Consider the following 16,377-nt stretch of genomic DNA (forward strand, 5'->3'; position numbering starts at 1 on the left):
GAATTTTTCATTATTAATTTTTTTTTTTCAACGGGCCAAAATTGTCAAATTAATGTAAGATGGTAGAAATTAAACAGCTCTAAGCTGTAAAATCTAGGGAACATTAAAAAATTCAACAACACTGGACTATCAAAATTCGGTTTCTAATATTCGTGGGCCTTGGCCCATAAAATTTTATTGTCGAATTTTCCAATTTTCACTTTGTGTATATAATGATCTCTTTTGGTAGGATTTCAGGTTTTTCCCCGGCCGTATCACATGAATTCAAAACATCTTCAATGAGATCTTTCAGACTATGATTAGTTAGTATCATATGCTTATTAGAGAGGATATGGGAGTTTTTAAAGGGCCAATAAGTCAAATTAGAGTGTTTGAAAGTCAAAGTGAACTTTCTAAAATGCCTGGGTAGTCCAAATGATGATCACATAGGCTTGTGGAAGTGATTATTATTTTATTATTGTTTTTAATTTTTTTGGGAAGTATCATGCCACAAGTTCTCATGGTGCCATGTGACCTATCCTTATAACTAGTTAAGGCATTTGAATCTCTCAAGTTTGGACAAATTAAACAAAGAGAAGTTATGGGTTTCACTAGAAGTCCAGTGACTTTTAGTAGAGACATAGCTTTAGATAGAATTGAATGGAGGAATATTATAATTCTTTCATCCGACCCTACACTTCTAGGATAAGAATGACGAGCTTTTAGAGTGGAAGAACTCTTTAAGAGTTTGTACCATCTTGATATTCCTTTTGGGCCACATGGCAGAATCTTAGTGCCCAATGACGAATATTTTGCCACCTGATTTGGTGATCCAATGAATAAAAATTATCAACCTATTGGTGATTCCGGGCCATTGGTTATGAGCATTATCGTCGTGGGATTGTAATTCACTCTTGACTACAATACTTTTTAGAAGTAGGCAATATCAAGTCAAGCCGTTGTGTGCCAGTAGCAAACTAGAGTTTTTTTTTTTTGACACTGAATGGCGAACTCCCCATGCTTCCTCCCTCTAGCTATCATTTCTCCCTTCGCTCCTAAGCATTTGTCGGCCCTGACTACACTTTCTAAGTACACAAACGTGAGGGGTCAGTGGAATTGCAAGAGTACGCCACTAGGCTCTTGATGAAATTGGGAATTGGTTTTCAAATGAGCTCTGGTACAGGATCCCAACTCTAAAGGTTACTTTGAGGTCTTAATTAAAAGGTTGAATTCTTAGAGTAGGACTTTGAGAGCATTGAGAGTTGATAACAAATCTTGGAAAGAACTCTAACGTTTGGCTGTTTGTGGGAATCAAGTCATTATAGGGTACCCATTGCGACGTGAGGGAAATAGTAACCACAGCTAGAGTGGTCTGGGTGGCAAGATTGGTCTGGCAACCTTGGCATGATCAACGAGGATAACTTGGGAGTATTAATTTATAGATATATATTGAATAAATGAGCATGGGATACATCAAAACAAATTTTGATGTATATTATTAAAATCTGAAAGTTGTATATCATGATCTATGAGAATATTTAGGATTCTTTAATTAGAAAATATATATATGGGTTGGGCTCCATACGATATCGATAAATCTGAAATGGGAGGGAATTTCGGGTATGTCTTCAGGCAGTCCCTACAATTCAAACAAACGATTACTCAAATTACATCAACCAAAAAAATAGAAGCATATTTAACAAAAATGATTTCTTCAACTAAGACTGATCGATTTAGGTAGTTGGTTAGTATGGGCACAGGTGGGATTGTAATTTGAATCCTTTTAAGTAGGAGTTGTAACTCCGCCAAATTTAAAAGTCACGGGGAGTTTAAGAGTTACAAAACTTTCAAGTTCATGATCTAAATGGCCAATTGTAGTTAAGTCCAAGAGTTATAACACCAACTCCATCTTCCAAACACATCCTTAATTATGCTTTTTGACTCATCCCTGGATCAACTACAATAGATCCCAAAAAATTAAAACTCTTACCCATTGCACCAACGGTTTAAACTAGAGATTCCCATGGAAGATGCTTTTAGGGCCCTAGATATGCAAAAAGAAATGAGGAAATACCTTTTATGACATTTTTATGGTGTGAAAGGGAGTAGGTCACTTTAGCTCTTTTTTTTCAAAGAAGGAATTAATGATAATTTGGAGTTTGGAAGTTGTGGATGCCATGAGTATGGATGTGGTTTTATATAAAATATGTGGAGAGAGAGATTGCTCAGAGGTTACCAAACTAAATAGAAGTGTAGAACCTCTTAAAATCTTATGGTTATGGGTCCCTCTTCTGATCATCATTTATACCTAAACCCACATTTTTATATTGTGCAGCACATCTATTTTTTAACATTGCCTTTCCTCCTTCAGGTTTGACCAATAAGTGGCTAAACCAATTAAGGAAACAATTCCAATACATAAAAAGACACATACGTGTGAGTTGCACCAATTCAAACAGTACTCAAATATTGAAAACAAATTGTAAAAGGAGCTGTGCAGCACTCACATCCTACAACACTTTCTATAGTAATGGTTGTGCAGAGAACCATCGATCTTTCGCGACTGTACAACTGTTGCATATCGAGGAAAAGCATGTCAACCTAATGCGGGAGGAATTTTGTACAAGGTCATTGTTTTCATTAAAAAATTAGGAAAATCACACAATTTGGTAAGAACCAATTATAAAATTATGATTGAAATTTACAATTAAGTTGAATATAATAATAATAATAATAATAATAATGAGATCTAGAAAACTGTGGTATTTGATGCCAATTTGATAATCCGTTTGAGCTTAATAATTCTTAATAAGATTTAAAATCTTACTAATTTAATAAAGAAAGTGTTTCTCTAATAATAATAATAACTACAACAACAACTGCACCATGAATTTAATTGACCTGATGTTGACGAGTGAGCTTCTAGGAAGCTAGCTATATATATATTTTTTTAAGCTCCTAATGATTCTACTTTTCTGAACTTTTTTTTTTTTTTTTTGGTTTAAAGTTCTAAACGCGTACATAAACCCTATTAGTTTGACGGCACTAAGATATTCAGCAAAACACTTCCTTCGTTGCAAGTACCGTCGACACTTGAAAACACCTTAAAAAGTCTTCTTTTCCATTAAAAAAATAAAAATAAAAATAGAGAGATGCTATTGTCACACCAACTTTTGCTAATGTCACTATAATTCATAAGTAAGAATTAGCACACATTTAGAGTGGCATTAGTAAAAGTTGGTGTGACAATAGAAATTATCTAAGAAAAACACTCTTATCCTAAACGTAGAGGAGGCCCACCCAAGCTAGTTGAGGAAGTGGGCCTCAGCCTTGCAAGGCTGGGAAGCTCAGAGATATACATATTAATAAAAGCACTCATACCTATCAGATCGTGCATGGATTCTACCATCCTCTCTCATGTCCCTTATGGTTTGTTGCATTTGGACCCTTCTTTTAAATTGGCTTGAAGTGAAGTTGGCATGCTCATTCTACTCATTCCAATGCCCTTTAAAATAAGAGTGCTGATATTCTACCTAGAAAGTCTTCACTCAATCAATACTCGGCTAACGTGTTACAAAAATGGAACCATAGATATATTTTCTCGAGATACACAAAAGAACATCTTTTATAAGAATTTGCATTTGTGTATCCCGATGAAATGGATCTATGATTCTATATTCGTAACACATCAGCCGAGTATTGAAAGAGTAAGGACTTTCTAGTAAGAAAATCATTATTCTTAAAATAACCTTAGAAACACCAAACCTCTCTCTCTCTCTCTACATGAAAAGGAGAGTCTATAGGAAACCAATGTTCCATGCACATGCTTCCCTCTTTCACAACTTCTCATTCAACAACACCACAGTGGGGTACACCATGATTATACAACATTTTATGTTTGTACTTTCAATGCTTTACAACCCCATAAGCCCAAGTCTTAACTATCAAACCCTAACCCTAAGTACACTAATCAGTACAAAAAAATCATTTAATTAATACTTAAAGATGCAATGATAAACGCTAGCTTTACTCCTTAACTATAATCCGACTTATGGTTTTTTATACTATACTTTTACTAGTGTACATTAGGGTTTTCATTGAATAACAAAAACAACAGTTGAAGCCATGATCATCATCATAATCATTCTTCCATGCTTATCTCAATTACTAGTGTTGTGATAGTTGTCTTCAATCTAGTAGGTGGTTAATCACCAAGAAGTACTATTTTTACCCATAATTTCAAGTCAAAACTGGGTGCAAATTATTTTAAATATTTCATGTTTTAGGTGTATACATAATGTTACTCCTATGATTATAGGGAAGTGACATTGAATATGAAAATTAGGGTTTCAGGATTCCATCTGAGAGGTACCTTCACATCATTTCCTGCTACTTCCATTCATGTTATCTTTAATTTAATAATCCTATTTTAAAACCCTCGACTTGCACTAAAGCATTCTTAACTGAGATTGTTATTGTTCTCCTTTGCCCATGCCTAGATCATCTCAAATTGTTTTTTTCTTATTTGTCTCCTATAGAAAATAATCCAAAGTCTCCTCAAATATGAATTCATGATTTTGCCTCTCTTAGGCTTACCAATTATTCATCTACTAAAACATTAACTTCTCATGATCCACGGTTCTTTTGGAAAAGTATCCTCCTCGACAATATTCTCGGATATTAATTTTGATCGAGGTGGATTTTTCTATAATTCTTGTTATATACTATTAATCAAATTGATTGTATTAGTTATTAATTTAATAAATATAATAATTCTACTCATCCCCAGGTTAGCCATATATTGATCATAATCCCAATGAAACATGTGTTATATATATATGGGAAATGTTCAGCATCCCACCATTTACCCAACATTGCCCAACATGTTTTTTCCTACATGGGTTAGAAGTTTTGGAATGGGTTAATTTTTGGAGAGAATGATCTCTACGGTTAAAAGATCATCCTCACCAAAAATCAGCCTATTCCAAAATTTCTAACCCATGTAAGACAAAACATGTTGGGGCCAATTGTTGGGTAAATGGTTGGGTGCTGAACGGGACCCTATATATATATCCACGATAGAGATTGATTTTTAGGACAAGTTCTTTATATATGATGATGATGAAAATAAGGGTAGAAAAAGAGTGTACCCATTGATCGTACAAAAGTTACCGTTTAAGTGTGGAAAAATAGTGTATCCATTAATCGTTCAAATGCAACCTTTAGATAAGACTAATTGGTTTTTGAAACTCAAAGTGGGGGATGTGGCGCAAGCTAGAGAAACGAATTATCATCCAAGTTGGGATTTAAGCTTGCCCTAGGATTTAATATATAACTTCGACCCTAGGATTTTCTAATTGAGAAAAAAAGCAAATATGAAAGAGAGGAGGCGGAGAAGGGGTTTTCCTTTTGTAACCTTTACTTGATATAGTGAAAAAGAATGATCTCCTCCAAGGACGGTGAACCTTGCAAAAATCTATGTTTGTGTTTCTTCTTTAAATTGCATAGTTTGCTCTCTTTTTTCTCTTGTAAACTTCTGCTGCAACAAGAATTTCATAAATAGAGATACTATCACATGATTTAAGATAGGGACGACTAGTTGCACACCAACCTTAAAAAATCCTTCTTTTTTTTTTCCGTTTGTATTTTTATAACCACTATTTTAATCTACTACTTGCACTCCAATGCCAAACCCTTTAGGGTTTAAGCTTTATTTTAACTTTTACTTTTGTATTTTTTGCTCATGTTCTACTTTAATCGTGTTTTGTAATTGATTTTGTTCGTGTTCTCTTTAGCTCCAACTTTATTAAGACACTATTTTCTAATCATTGCTTAAAATTTAATTTGAATCTATATATTTCAATAGAACATAACTTTGTGAACATGGTTCTAAGACAAAAAATATTTCCTACAAAAATTATTGAATTAACAATACATCAAAAATATTTAAAATGATCATTATAATTGTTAGAGATAGTTATTTGAAGTTATAATGATGTACAAAAGATATGCTAGAAGTCTGTGATATTGGACTAATTTTTAAAACGAATGGAACACGATCAATTTATATTTCTTTTTATTGTAATATCCCCGAAATACTCCATTAATGGTGTCAAAGACATGCAATTCCATTAAAAGAATGTGACCTTCATGATTGGAGTGCAATGGTCCCTATGTACTTCAATTTCTATTATCTTTTCTTCCTTGAACACATCATCAAATCTTTCATCTCCATTAATGGTGTCTTTGTACTAAGGGTTTTATTATCTCCCAAATAAACTAAACATGCATTTAAAAAAAAAATTAAAACATGCAAATTGGTCACTATATTTCTACAGGATTTGATAAATTTAATATTTATTTTTATCTAATCATTTGTTAAAATATTTTGGATGATTGAAATCATAAATAGTATAACATACTTGTGGACATAGTTATATTAAGAAAAAAATCCATAGTTCTATAAAGAAAAAGAACAAAAACTCCAACATTCATAAAAAAAAAAAGAACATTCAAGACGAAGTAAATGAGATTTAAAAAACAAAACCTTCACAAACCTCAAATCTGTAGAGTCTTGGTAAAAAAACAGCAAGGAGTTGCGCTACTACGTCTTTTGTAGTGATGAAAACAGTAACAAAGACGAAGAAGGTGTGAGCAGGAGAGATTGAGAGTTAGGATGAGAGAGTGAAATAGAGAAAGTGCAATATAAACAAAGAGAGAGTGCGAGAGGAAGATGGAATGAAACAGAGGGAGATGTACAGTGTAAGAGAGAGAGAGAGGAAATAAAATCAAACCTTGGCGCAAAAAAAAATGGTGATTCCTCGTCGATTTCGCAAAAAACGCCACTGATTTCATGTTTTTGGCAACGGTTTGCAACAAAATCGCCTCTAATAGACGATTAATTTCTTTGGCTGATTTACATATGAATTGGGTGATGTTAGCAAAAGTTGGTGTGGTGATAGAAACTTTCTTGTTTTACTCCATTTAAATGAGTTGAGATTCAACTCTATGTATCAACGGATGCTTATCAGATCGGATGCAGTAATATCCGAATCCGAATTCAGATTCGAATCTGACAGATATTCTAAAACTCTATCCAAATTCAAATCCGATTATCCTATCGGATATAAGATAATATCCTATCGAATTCGAATTATTTGTATATATATATATATATAAAAAATATAACTTTTCCTTATCCAATTAATTTTTCATTATTAAAAATAATATATATATATATATATTATTTATATAATAAATAAATAAAATAAAATAATATATATTATAGTATTTATATAAAAAATTAATAAAATAAAATAAAATATATTATATATTACTTCGAATCGGATATTATCAGATTCAAAATGTAATATCCGAATTTGAATTCGATATCAAAAAATTTTGGATAATATTCGATTTTTCGAATTTGAATTCGAATTTTCAACTATCCATTTACACCCCTAACTCTATGAACATCTAAACCGAGTCAGGTTTTCAAGTGTATTTAATCAACATGAAATTTTACACAATTTTAAAACTCGAGAGCTTGAATCGAATCTAATGTCCAACTAATTCAAAAGGATAAAAAAAATTTAAGTCTACTTAGATGAAATAAATAAATATATTTAGCATATAAGTATTTTTAAGATACATCTCCTAAAATATATCATATATAGTCAATTAAATTGGTTGAGTTTTTGACCCAATGTGATTCATTTCTTGGGATGATTCGGTCGAGATGAGGAGTTGAGTCAACATCTGTCGAGTTAACCGATGTTATATTATTTTTATGCATACAAAATTAATCGAATTAATTAATGACATTTTTATAAACACGCCGTTATTCGTATGGTATTACTAGCGGTTTAATAAAACAATGCCGTTGTTTCATGTGTATTGGCGGCACATAATAATCGACGTTATATCATTTTCATGCATTAAAAATTAATCGAATTAATTAACGACGTTTTTATAAATACACTGTTATTCGTATGGTATTACCAGTGGTTTAATAAACAATGCCGTTGTTTCATGTGTATTAGTGGCACATACTAATGGTATTTTTATAGAAATGCCATTATTTGTATGGTATCCCCAGCGGTTATATAGAAACTGCCGTTGTTCCTTATGTATTAACGGCACATAATAACCGCTGTTATTTCTATTAAATTTATTAATGGTTTTTCTACATAAACGCCGTTATTTCTATTGTATTCCCCGCTTTTATATAAAAACTGCCGTTGTTTCTTATGTATTAACGGCACTTATTAACTGCCGTTAAATCATTTGTGATGCATTTAAAAATTCATTAAGTTAATTAACAGCGTTTTTATAGAAACGTCGTTATTTCTATTGTATTCCCGGGTTTTATATAAAAATTGCCGTTGTTTCCTATGTATTAACGACACTTATTAACCGCCGTTAAATCATTTGTAATGTATTTAAAAATTCATCGAATTAATTAACGGCGTTTTTATAGAAACGCCGTTATTTCTATTGTATTTCCAGCGCTTTAATCAAAAACGCCGTTGTTGGTCAACAATTAGAGGCGATGTTTAGAAAACGCAGTTAACATTCCGTCGCAAAAAAATGCCATTTTTGTAGTGGCATAGTTGAGAAAGAAGAAAAAATTATATAGAACAGGAGTGCAACTTTTTTATTATTATTGTTGGAGTGTAATCATCTAAACGGAGTATAAAGGGGATTTTTTAAGTGATGGACTGCAATTTGTAATGGGTGGTGTGCAACTAGTTCGTCCCTTTAAGATATTGAAGTTTTTCTTGAGAAATAATTTAGTTATTCCGGTAATTGAAGTGTCTTTGGAAAATATCCTAATTAAGGTAGAGTTTGAGGCATGTGAGAAAAAAAATATTGATCAAACTAATGTGTCATAAATATTGAGAAGTAGGGTTTTTTCAAGAAATGTCCGACAATAAGTATCCATTCGGGAACAAAAAATATGGAATGATCACTTAACAAAAAAAATCCAAACTTGACCCAAAATCGAGTCAAATTGACTATGTTACCAGATTTGTTCTTATACTAAACCGTGAACTAATATGAAGTAAGTCAGATCGTGGTATGGTTCACATTAGGTTTGTAGATACATGGGCATCGAAACTTTTGAAGAGTTTGAACTCATCTACACAGGTTTGAGCCCGCTATTCAATTAAAGTATGAATGGATACTATAAAAGTTTTTTTTTTTTTTTTTTTTAAATTTATTTTTTGACTTGTGTATTTTTTGCATCTTTATTTTCTACACACTTGAATAAAATGATGTAAAATTATGCAATAAATGAGAAAATAATTTTTTAGTATTATTGGCCTTAAATATATCTATATTTTATTTTGAAAATTATTGTTTTGATACAAATTCTAGATTTTTCCTCATAAATTGAAAATATAGATTTTTGATAGTTTTAAGATTATTTTGAATTTTTAAATTTGTAAATAAAACTAAAAGAAAACAAGTAAATTATTTTTTGTTTGCAAAGTTATTCGAGTCAGATTTGAGCTCATCCACACGAGTTTAAGAGTCGTCACATTCAATTAAAGTGTGAATAGACACTATAAAAGTTTATTTAAAATCTATTTTTTGGCTTGTAGTAACTCACATATCCAAATGATAAAGAGAAATTGTCCATCTAGAAATCTAAGGTAAGGAGATTCGATTGAGAAATAAGGAAAGTGTTAGGCACCTTGACCCTTTCATCCTAAGATAGTTTACCAATATATGACCATAGGTGAAGATTATAAAATCTTTTTTGGATTTTTAAAATAAAGACAGTTATAGAGAAAATTAAGAGGTAACAAAATTATAATCTAATTTTAAAAAATTAAGAAACTAAACTAATGAGTAAGCTATAATAGAAATATTGCTAACTGGAATTTTTTATGAGTCTAGAATTTTGGTGGGAATCCACAAGAATTTCACTATCTTGGATCATAAGGCTTTTTTGAGGGTTATGTACTCACTTGGGAGGTGTCCATGAGTTAGACCCCACCTAGGAAAGACTGAGAACCTTATGCATGAGTTGTGTCCATTTTGAGATTGTTTTTTATTAGCTTAGAGAAGTAGGTAGATCTCCTCATATTTAACACTAGTTATTTTAGAGAAAATATTGTGATTTGTATGCACATAATATATGCATATAATGGACTTAGAAAATGAAGATTACCTCTAAGAAAGGATTACTCTCTAGTTCTTACGCCATTAAGAAAGAAAAATGAAAATCTTTATTCTACAAATTTAAACTTACAAGAAAAGTAAAGAACAACTAATCTAAGAATTTAAAGTTTGTAAAAAAAAAAAATAAAAAACTAATCTAGAAATTTAAAACTTGCTAGAAAGTAAATAAATAATTATTCTAATGCTCGCGAGAACTTATTGGAGACTTATAGGAAGAGATTATCTTTAAGAGGTTTTACTCTTACCTCCATGCCTCAAACTAAAGAAAATAAAGATCTACATCACCAAACACAAAGTAATCTTAAAGGTAAAGAGAGGGAATAGATAGAAGAGAGAGGTTTATAAGGGGAGTTACATAGAAAAATCAAAAAATTAAGCTATACTCCACCTTGGTCTCTTCTTCTTCTTATTCTTGGCTAAAGCTTCTTAGGTGTTTGGGAAGGAATTTGGACAGAGTTTGGGTAGGCTAGAGGGCTTTGAGAAAAAAATTGGATAGAATTTTGAATCACTTGAACTTCTTCTCTCATTTGCCTTGGATGAGAGTTCTATTTATAGGATTTTAGGAGATCCTTGAGGATAAACTTGTCCTAAATCATAAGGTTCACATGGTTCTTCACTCACCTATAAATCTAATCAAACATGATGATCAAGATGATAGGATAGTAAAAGGCCATAGTTTCTAAATAATTCTTTGAGGATGGTAGAAAGGTCTTAGGTCATTGACTTTGAAAACTATGTTAGATGATATGTAAATATGGATTGAGATTTTTGACATTAAAGTCATCTAGCCCAATTGAATCACTAATAACCTAGGGTTAAGAATGGCTTTGCTCACAAGTTCTAGAGAATTCTATGGGTTGGTAAAATTGTTACAAACCATTAGTCTAATTACAAAAAACCTTCTAGGATTGAGAATATACTTGGGGGATATAAGGATAATCTATCTATATTTAGTTCTAACAAGATGGGTTAAGGTAGTAATTACACTCATGTGAGGACCAATTTGACCAAAGGTCTTTGTTGGAAGAATAGATAAATTTACAAGAAGACCAAAGTTATAGGATTATTGAAGAGTTAGAAGATGGAAAAAAGAGTAAAGTGGAAGGATTTTCTTGAGGGAAAAGTCATTAAGGAAAAGGGATTAAAGGGTAATAATCCCTAACAAAATTTAAACACACATAGGTTTGTAATAGAATTGACCTTGAGTGAATCAAAGCCTAAACAAAAATTATGCATGGTCGTGGGTCACCTTTGGATTAGGCAAAACTAACTCCTGATCATGGGTCACCCTTGGCTAGGCCAAAAATAAACTTGATCAAGGTTGATATACGATTAGGCTTAAATCCAGAATCCTGGAAATGACCTTCAGGCTTTGTGGTTGTGGGAAAATGGAGTTTTTGAATCTTCTTGAAAATTACTTTGGGTTAAATCCTTTCTCGAAAGGTTTTTGGTGCTCTTGAACTCGACCTAGATAAAAATGGGGTTGTACACAGGGTTCTTAGAGTAAAATGAACCTATATTATCCAATTTGCAAAACCCTGTCATCTAGTTCAATGATTTTTTTTTCTTAAGTTTGACTAAACAAATAATGAAGATATAACTTATTTTTCAGAGAATTTGATTATCACTCTTCATCTTCCTTTTTCTTCTTGTGTGTGTGTATAAAAGAGAAGCAAATGAGCAAGATCACGATATGGTTCATACTTGGTCCATGGAATAGAATGAATCTGCATTAACCAATTTGCAAAACCCAATCATTCTAGTTCAATGAATTTTTATTAGATTCAGCTAACCAAATTTTGAAGATACAATGTATTTTTCAAAGAAATTCAATTATGCCTCTTCACGTTCCTTCTTCCTCTTGTATACGTATAAAAGAGAAGCAAATTTGAAATTTTTTATGTTTAACTCATAGAATGTTACATTTAAACATTATAGTTGTATTTGTAATTTGCATGCTTGGATCATATGCGTACGCGCAAGTGATTCAAAACTAGTGAACCGAAAAACAAATATCCCTACCAACCTCTACCAACCAAATTCATTTTGAAGTGGTGAATCATGAACTAGAATTCAAACCAAGCGAACCGGGAACTAGGTAACATAGAGTTAAATCCCTTGACCCATGTTAAAAGTGGATCTCATGTCATGATCCAATCCTGGTCAAATGGGTATGGATTGATTTGGATACATCATCCCTTAAACCCCACCGAAGTTATAACTAGAAGGTTTTAATTAGATTGGAAGAATATAGACTATAGAGTAGGAATGAGAGTTGAATATTGTTCATTCTAGAGAGGCCGTGTCGTCTATCACATGGCAGCGTGTGGTGTGCCAGATAGTTGACAGAATGGGCTTCTAGCCTTTGTGGACCTAAAATACGCCCTCTGTAGTCTCTCCCAAGTGTCAATCCCAACGTGACCTCCCTTTTGGGTGCATTGCTCTATACTCGTCGACACCTTCTTCTGTCACGTGGTGTTCAATGAAACAGACATTTTTTTTGGGCTCAAAATACGGTTGACTTTAGAAATGTAACTCAACAATCCAACCGTGAGGCTTATCCTTGGGATACGTTTCAATGAAATAAATGCGTTTTTTAAACGTTCAAGATTTATTATTTTTTCGTAAGTCAACGGAACTCGCCCTTTCGTTTTTTCTCCTCCCATTAACGAGGGGCTCTTAAAGTTTTGAGGGCCAGCGCGGCTAACCAACCTTCTTCAAGCTACTTCCAGAGTCAGATATGAGGTGTCGCTTTCTTATGTCGCTGTCTAACATTTCTCCTCTTGCATGGTTATTTACATCTCATGCTCATCATGTTCGATGCACCTTCCCGACTATGATAGGATTTGACTATGATGACCATATTGATTGCACACGTTCAATGATCTAGATCATTCATGATTTCAACCAATTTTTGTAAATAATTATAAGTTTGGTTTTTTTTTTATATCTAAATTATATTTTATAATTTCTGTTGATCATGAGCCGCTGGATCCTGGGCCCACATGCCAACCAATATTGGGATTTGATGAAGAAAATGAAAATAGTTTCTCTATTTAGGTACTATAAAGCTCAAAATTATTTATAAATTTTTTAGACCAAAAATCATTTGCTAGGGTCGTAGGAATCTGGGGGCCGTAAAGATGAGATGGTGGAGATCTATTTTATTTATTTATTTATTTATTTATGTTTATAATAACAAAAAAAGAAAAAGAAAAAAAGGAATATTCTAAAAATAAATAAATAAAACACCCTTCAATCTTTTGATATAATAAAAAAAAAAAAAAATTTATTATTGTTCCAAAATTGATAGAAGAATAAGTCTGCCAGTTAGACTTCCTCTCATCATTTGCGAAGGACCTTAATCTTCGTTAGTTCCTCGACTTATTTATACGTCTTCAACTCCCTCCCTCCTTTACTTCAAATCACATTGCCTTCTCTTCTCAACAGCTCTACTTTCCTTAAAACCAGTTTATTCAATTCAAACACAAACAACTCACTCAATCCTCTTTGATTTCTCTGCTTCTCCCTCTCTTTAATCTTCAAGGACACATACATTATTGCTTAAAATCACCTACTAACATTTATTGAAAAAATGTTTCAAAAACCTGATCAAGAAGACTTATTGTCAAACCGATGCGTGTGGGTTAATGGTCCGGTCATTGTAGGCGCTGGCCCATCCGGGCTAGCCGTTGGTGCTTGTCTCAAGGAACAAGGTGTACCCTTTGTAGTCCTTGAGCGCGCCGATTGCATTGCCTCTCTATGGCAAAAACGCACCTACGACCGTCTCAAGCTTCATCTCCCCAAGAAATTCTGCCAACTCCCTATAGTCCCATTCCCAGCGGATTATCCCGAGTACCCAACCAAGAACCAATTCATCAATTATCTTGAATTGTATGCAAAGAAATTTGAAATCAACCCACGATTCAACGAATGTGTGAAATCAGCTAAGTACGACAAGGCTAGCGCGTTGTGGCGTGTCAAGACTATATCAACTAGTGGTGGAAGCGATGAAGTGGAGTACATTTGTCGATGGCTTGTGGTGGCAACGGGGGAGAATGCCGAGGGTGTGGTGCCCGATATTGAAGGTTTATCGGAGTTCCAGGGGGGTGTTATGCACGCTTGTGACTATAAATCAGGTGAGGGTTATCAAGGAAAGCAAGTACTAGTAGTTGGCTGTGGAAATTCCGGGATGGAAGTTTGCCTTGATCTTTGTAACCACAATGCCATCCCATCCATGGTTGTTCGAAGCTCGGTGAGTCATTCCATAAGAGTACTCTTTAATTACTACTCTTGTTCAAGCACATTTAATTTTATAAGTTTTTTAAATGCTTTACTAATTATAATAAAATATAAATCTCGTCTCAAGGTAATATGTCAATTGTCAGAAAATTCAAATCGAGACATTTGAAAACATTCTGAAAAATTCTTAGACGGTACAAAACTTTAAACCATGGATTATAATATTAATACTACTAAGTAATACTCTTGTTCAAGCTTATATGCTTAACTTTATAAACATTTTACAATTTTTGGGTTATAACCGTATGAATTAATGATGGTTCAATCCACAGGTTCATGTGTTGCCAAGGGAAGTTTTTGGGAAATCGACAATTGAATTGGCTACTACGATAATGAAATGGTTACCACTTCAGCTAATAGATAAACTATTATTGATGATTGCCTGGTTGGTGCTAGGAAACATTGAGAAATATGGCATAAAACGACCATCAATGGGTCCTCTTCAGCTCAAAAACAAGCAAGGAAAAACACCTGTATTGGACATGGGTGCATTTGAGAAGATCAAATGTGGTAAGATTAAGGTGGTTCCTGGAATCAAGAGGTTCTCAAGAGATGGAGTAGAGCTTGTTAATGGCGAATTTCGTGGGGTTGATTCGGTTGTTTTCGCAACTGGGTATCGCAGCAATGTTCCTTCTTGGCTTCAGGTGAGGGGGGAGGTCTTCTACTTAAGCTTCTTTATTTATTTATTTATTTATTTATTTATTTATTTATTAATCTTTTTTTTTTTTTTAAATTGACATATTTGGAAATTGGGTTTCTCTTAGATTTCATTTATTTTTAACTTGATTTTGATACCTATACCTATGATCTCAGAAGAAGTCAAAAACTAAAGAGCTGGTTGGATGGATTTGTGTCTTTTTTCTTCATGACCTTTCTTGAGAAAATGGATACATCCCTTTGTCTTTTAAGAAAATAATGGAAAGAAACTTCTAGTGTGATTTAATTTTTTACATTTTTCTAAAAATTCAAAACAAAATATTAGAAACTGAGTGATTAATTAGATTCGTTTTTTTTTTACCTTAAAAAAATCGAATACACTGTTTACTTCTCTTTTCCCTTTTTCGAAGAAAGAAAGAGAAAAAGAAAAGAAACAGTCTTGGAAGTTTCTGTTATGATTTTAGTCTCTTTTCCATACATTTTCTTTTTCAAAAAATTGAAAAAAAAATAAAAATAGAAATGTAGAATAAGATGGCTAAATCTGTTTTGGGGTGTTTGGTTACGCAGGAAACTGAGTTCTTCACCAAGAAAGGATTTCCAAGGGATCCATTCCCAAATGGATGGAAAGGAAAAGAAGGTCTTTATGCAGTTGGGTTCGCAATGAAAGGGCTCTCTGGTGCTTCTTCAGATGCAATGAAAATAGCACAAGACATTGGCGAAGTTTGGAAAGAAGAAACACATCCATCCTCACCTTACCAGCGCAGATGTATTTCTCAATTCTGACCATGAATTGTGTATAGTTAGCAATTCACAACTGATCCAGACTGATTAGGTGTGCTCCCCAGATTACATTTTCGAATCTCAATAAAAGTGATTATATTTAACTACTGTCACGTCCAAGCTGGTTGGTAGGTGCTGCCCAAAGCAAAAATAAGGAAGAGAAAATATGGCACATAGACATCGGCCCTCTCCAAATAAATAAATAAATAATTGAGAACTTTATCTTTTGTTATTTTAGAAGAATATGACACGAGTTAATTTGTTTGTAGAAATTTTTATATAAGAGTTCAATAAAATATCAAGTTAAATTCAAATGAGTACCCCTCTCTCCCTCTCTCTCTCTCTCTCTCTCATATAATTTCATGTAGCACCGTACACACAAACACAATTGGATGCCACGTGCAGATATGGAGCACAAAATCATAAAAATTCAGCAAAACCCTTTTATCTTTTGATCAACACATTTAA

General features: G+C 32.9%; 1 protein-coding gene across 1 annotated transcript; it reads left to right on the forward strand.

The window, feature by feature from the left end:
- The first annotated feature begins 13,604 nt into the window (after nt 1–13,604).
- Nucleotides 13,605–16,137, forward strand: LOC147402002 (putative indole-3-pyruvate monooxygenase YUCCA8). Its single transcript, XM_086441597.1, has 3 exons — nt 13,605–14,425; nt 14,745–15,116; nt 15,697–16,137. The coding sequence occupies exons 1-3, from the start codon at nt 13,766–13,768 to the stop codon at nt 15,910–15,912; spliced, it is 1,248 nt and encodes a 415-aa protein (XP_086297723.1). The 5' UTR covers nt 13,605–13,765; the 3' UTR covers nt 15,913–16,137.
- Nucleotides 16,138–16,377: the final 240 nt, after the last annotated feature.

The sequence above is a fragment of the Akebia trifoliata genome, chromosome 5, assembly GCF_017979445.1.
Source record: "Akebia trifoliata isolate Shusen 1 chromosome 5, ASM1797944v1, whole genome shotgun sequence".
Lineage (NCBI taxonomy): Eukaryota > Viridiplantae > Streptophyta > Magnoliopsida > Ranunculales > Lardizabalaceae > Akebia > Akebia trifoliata.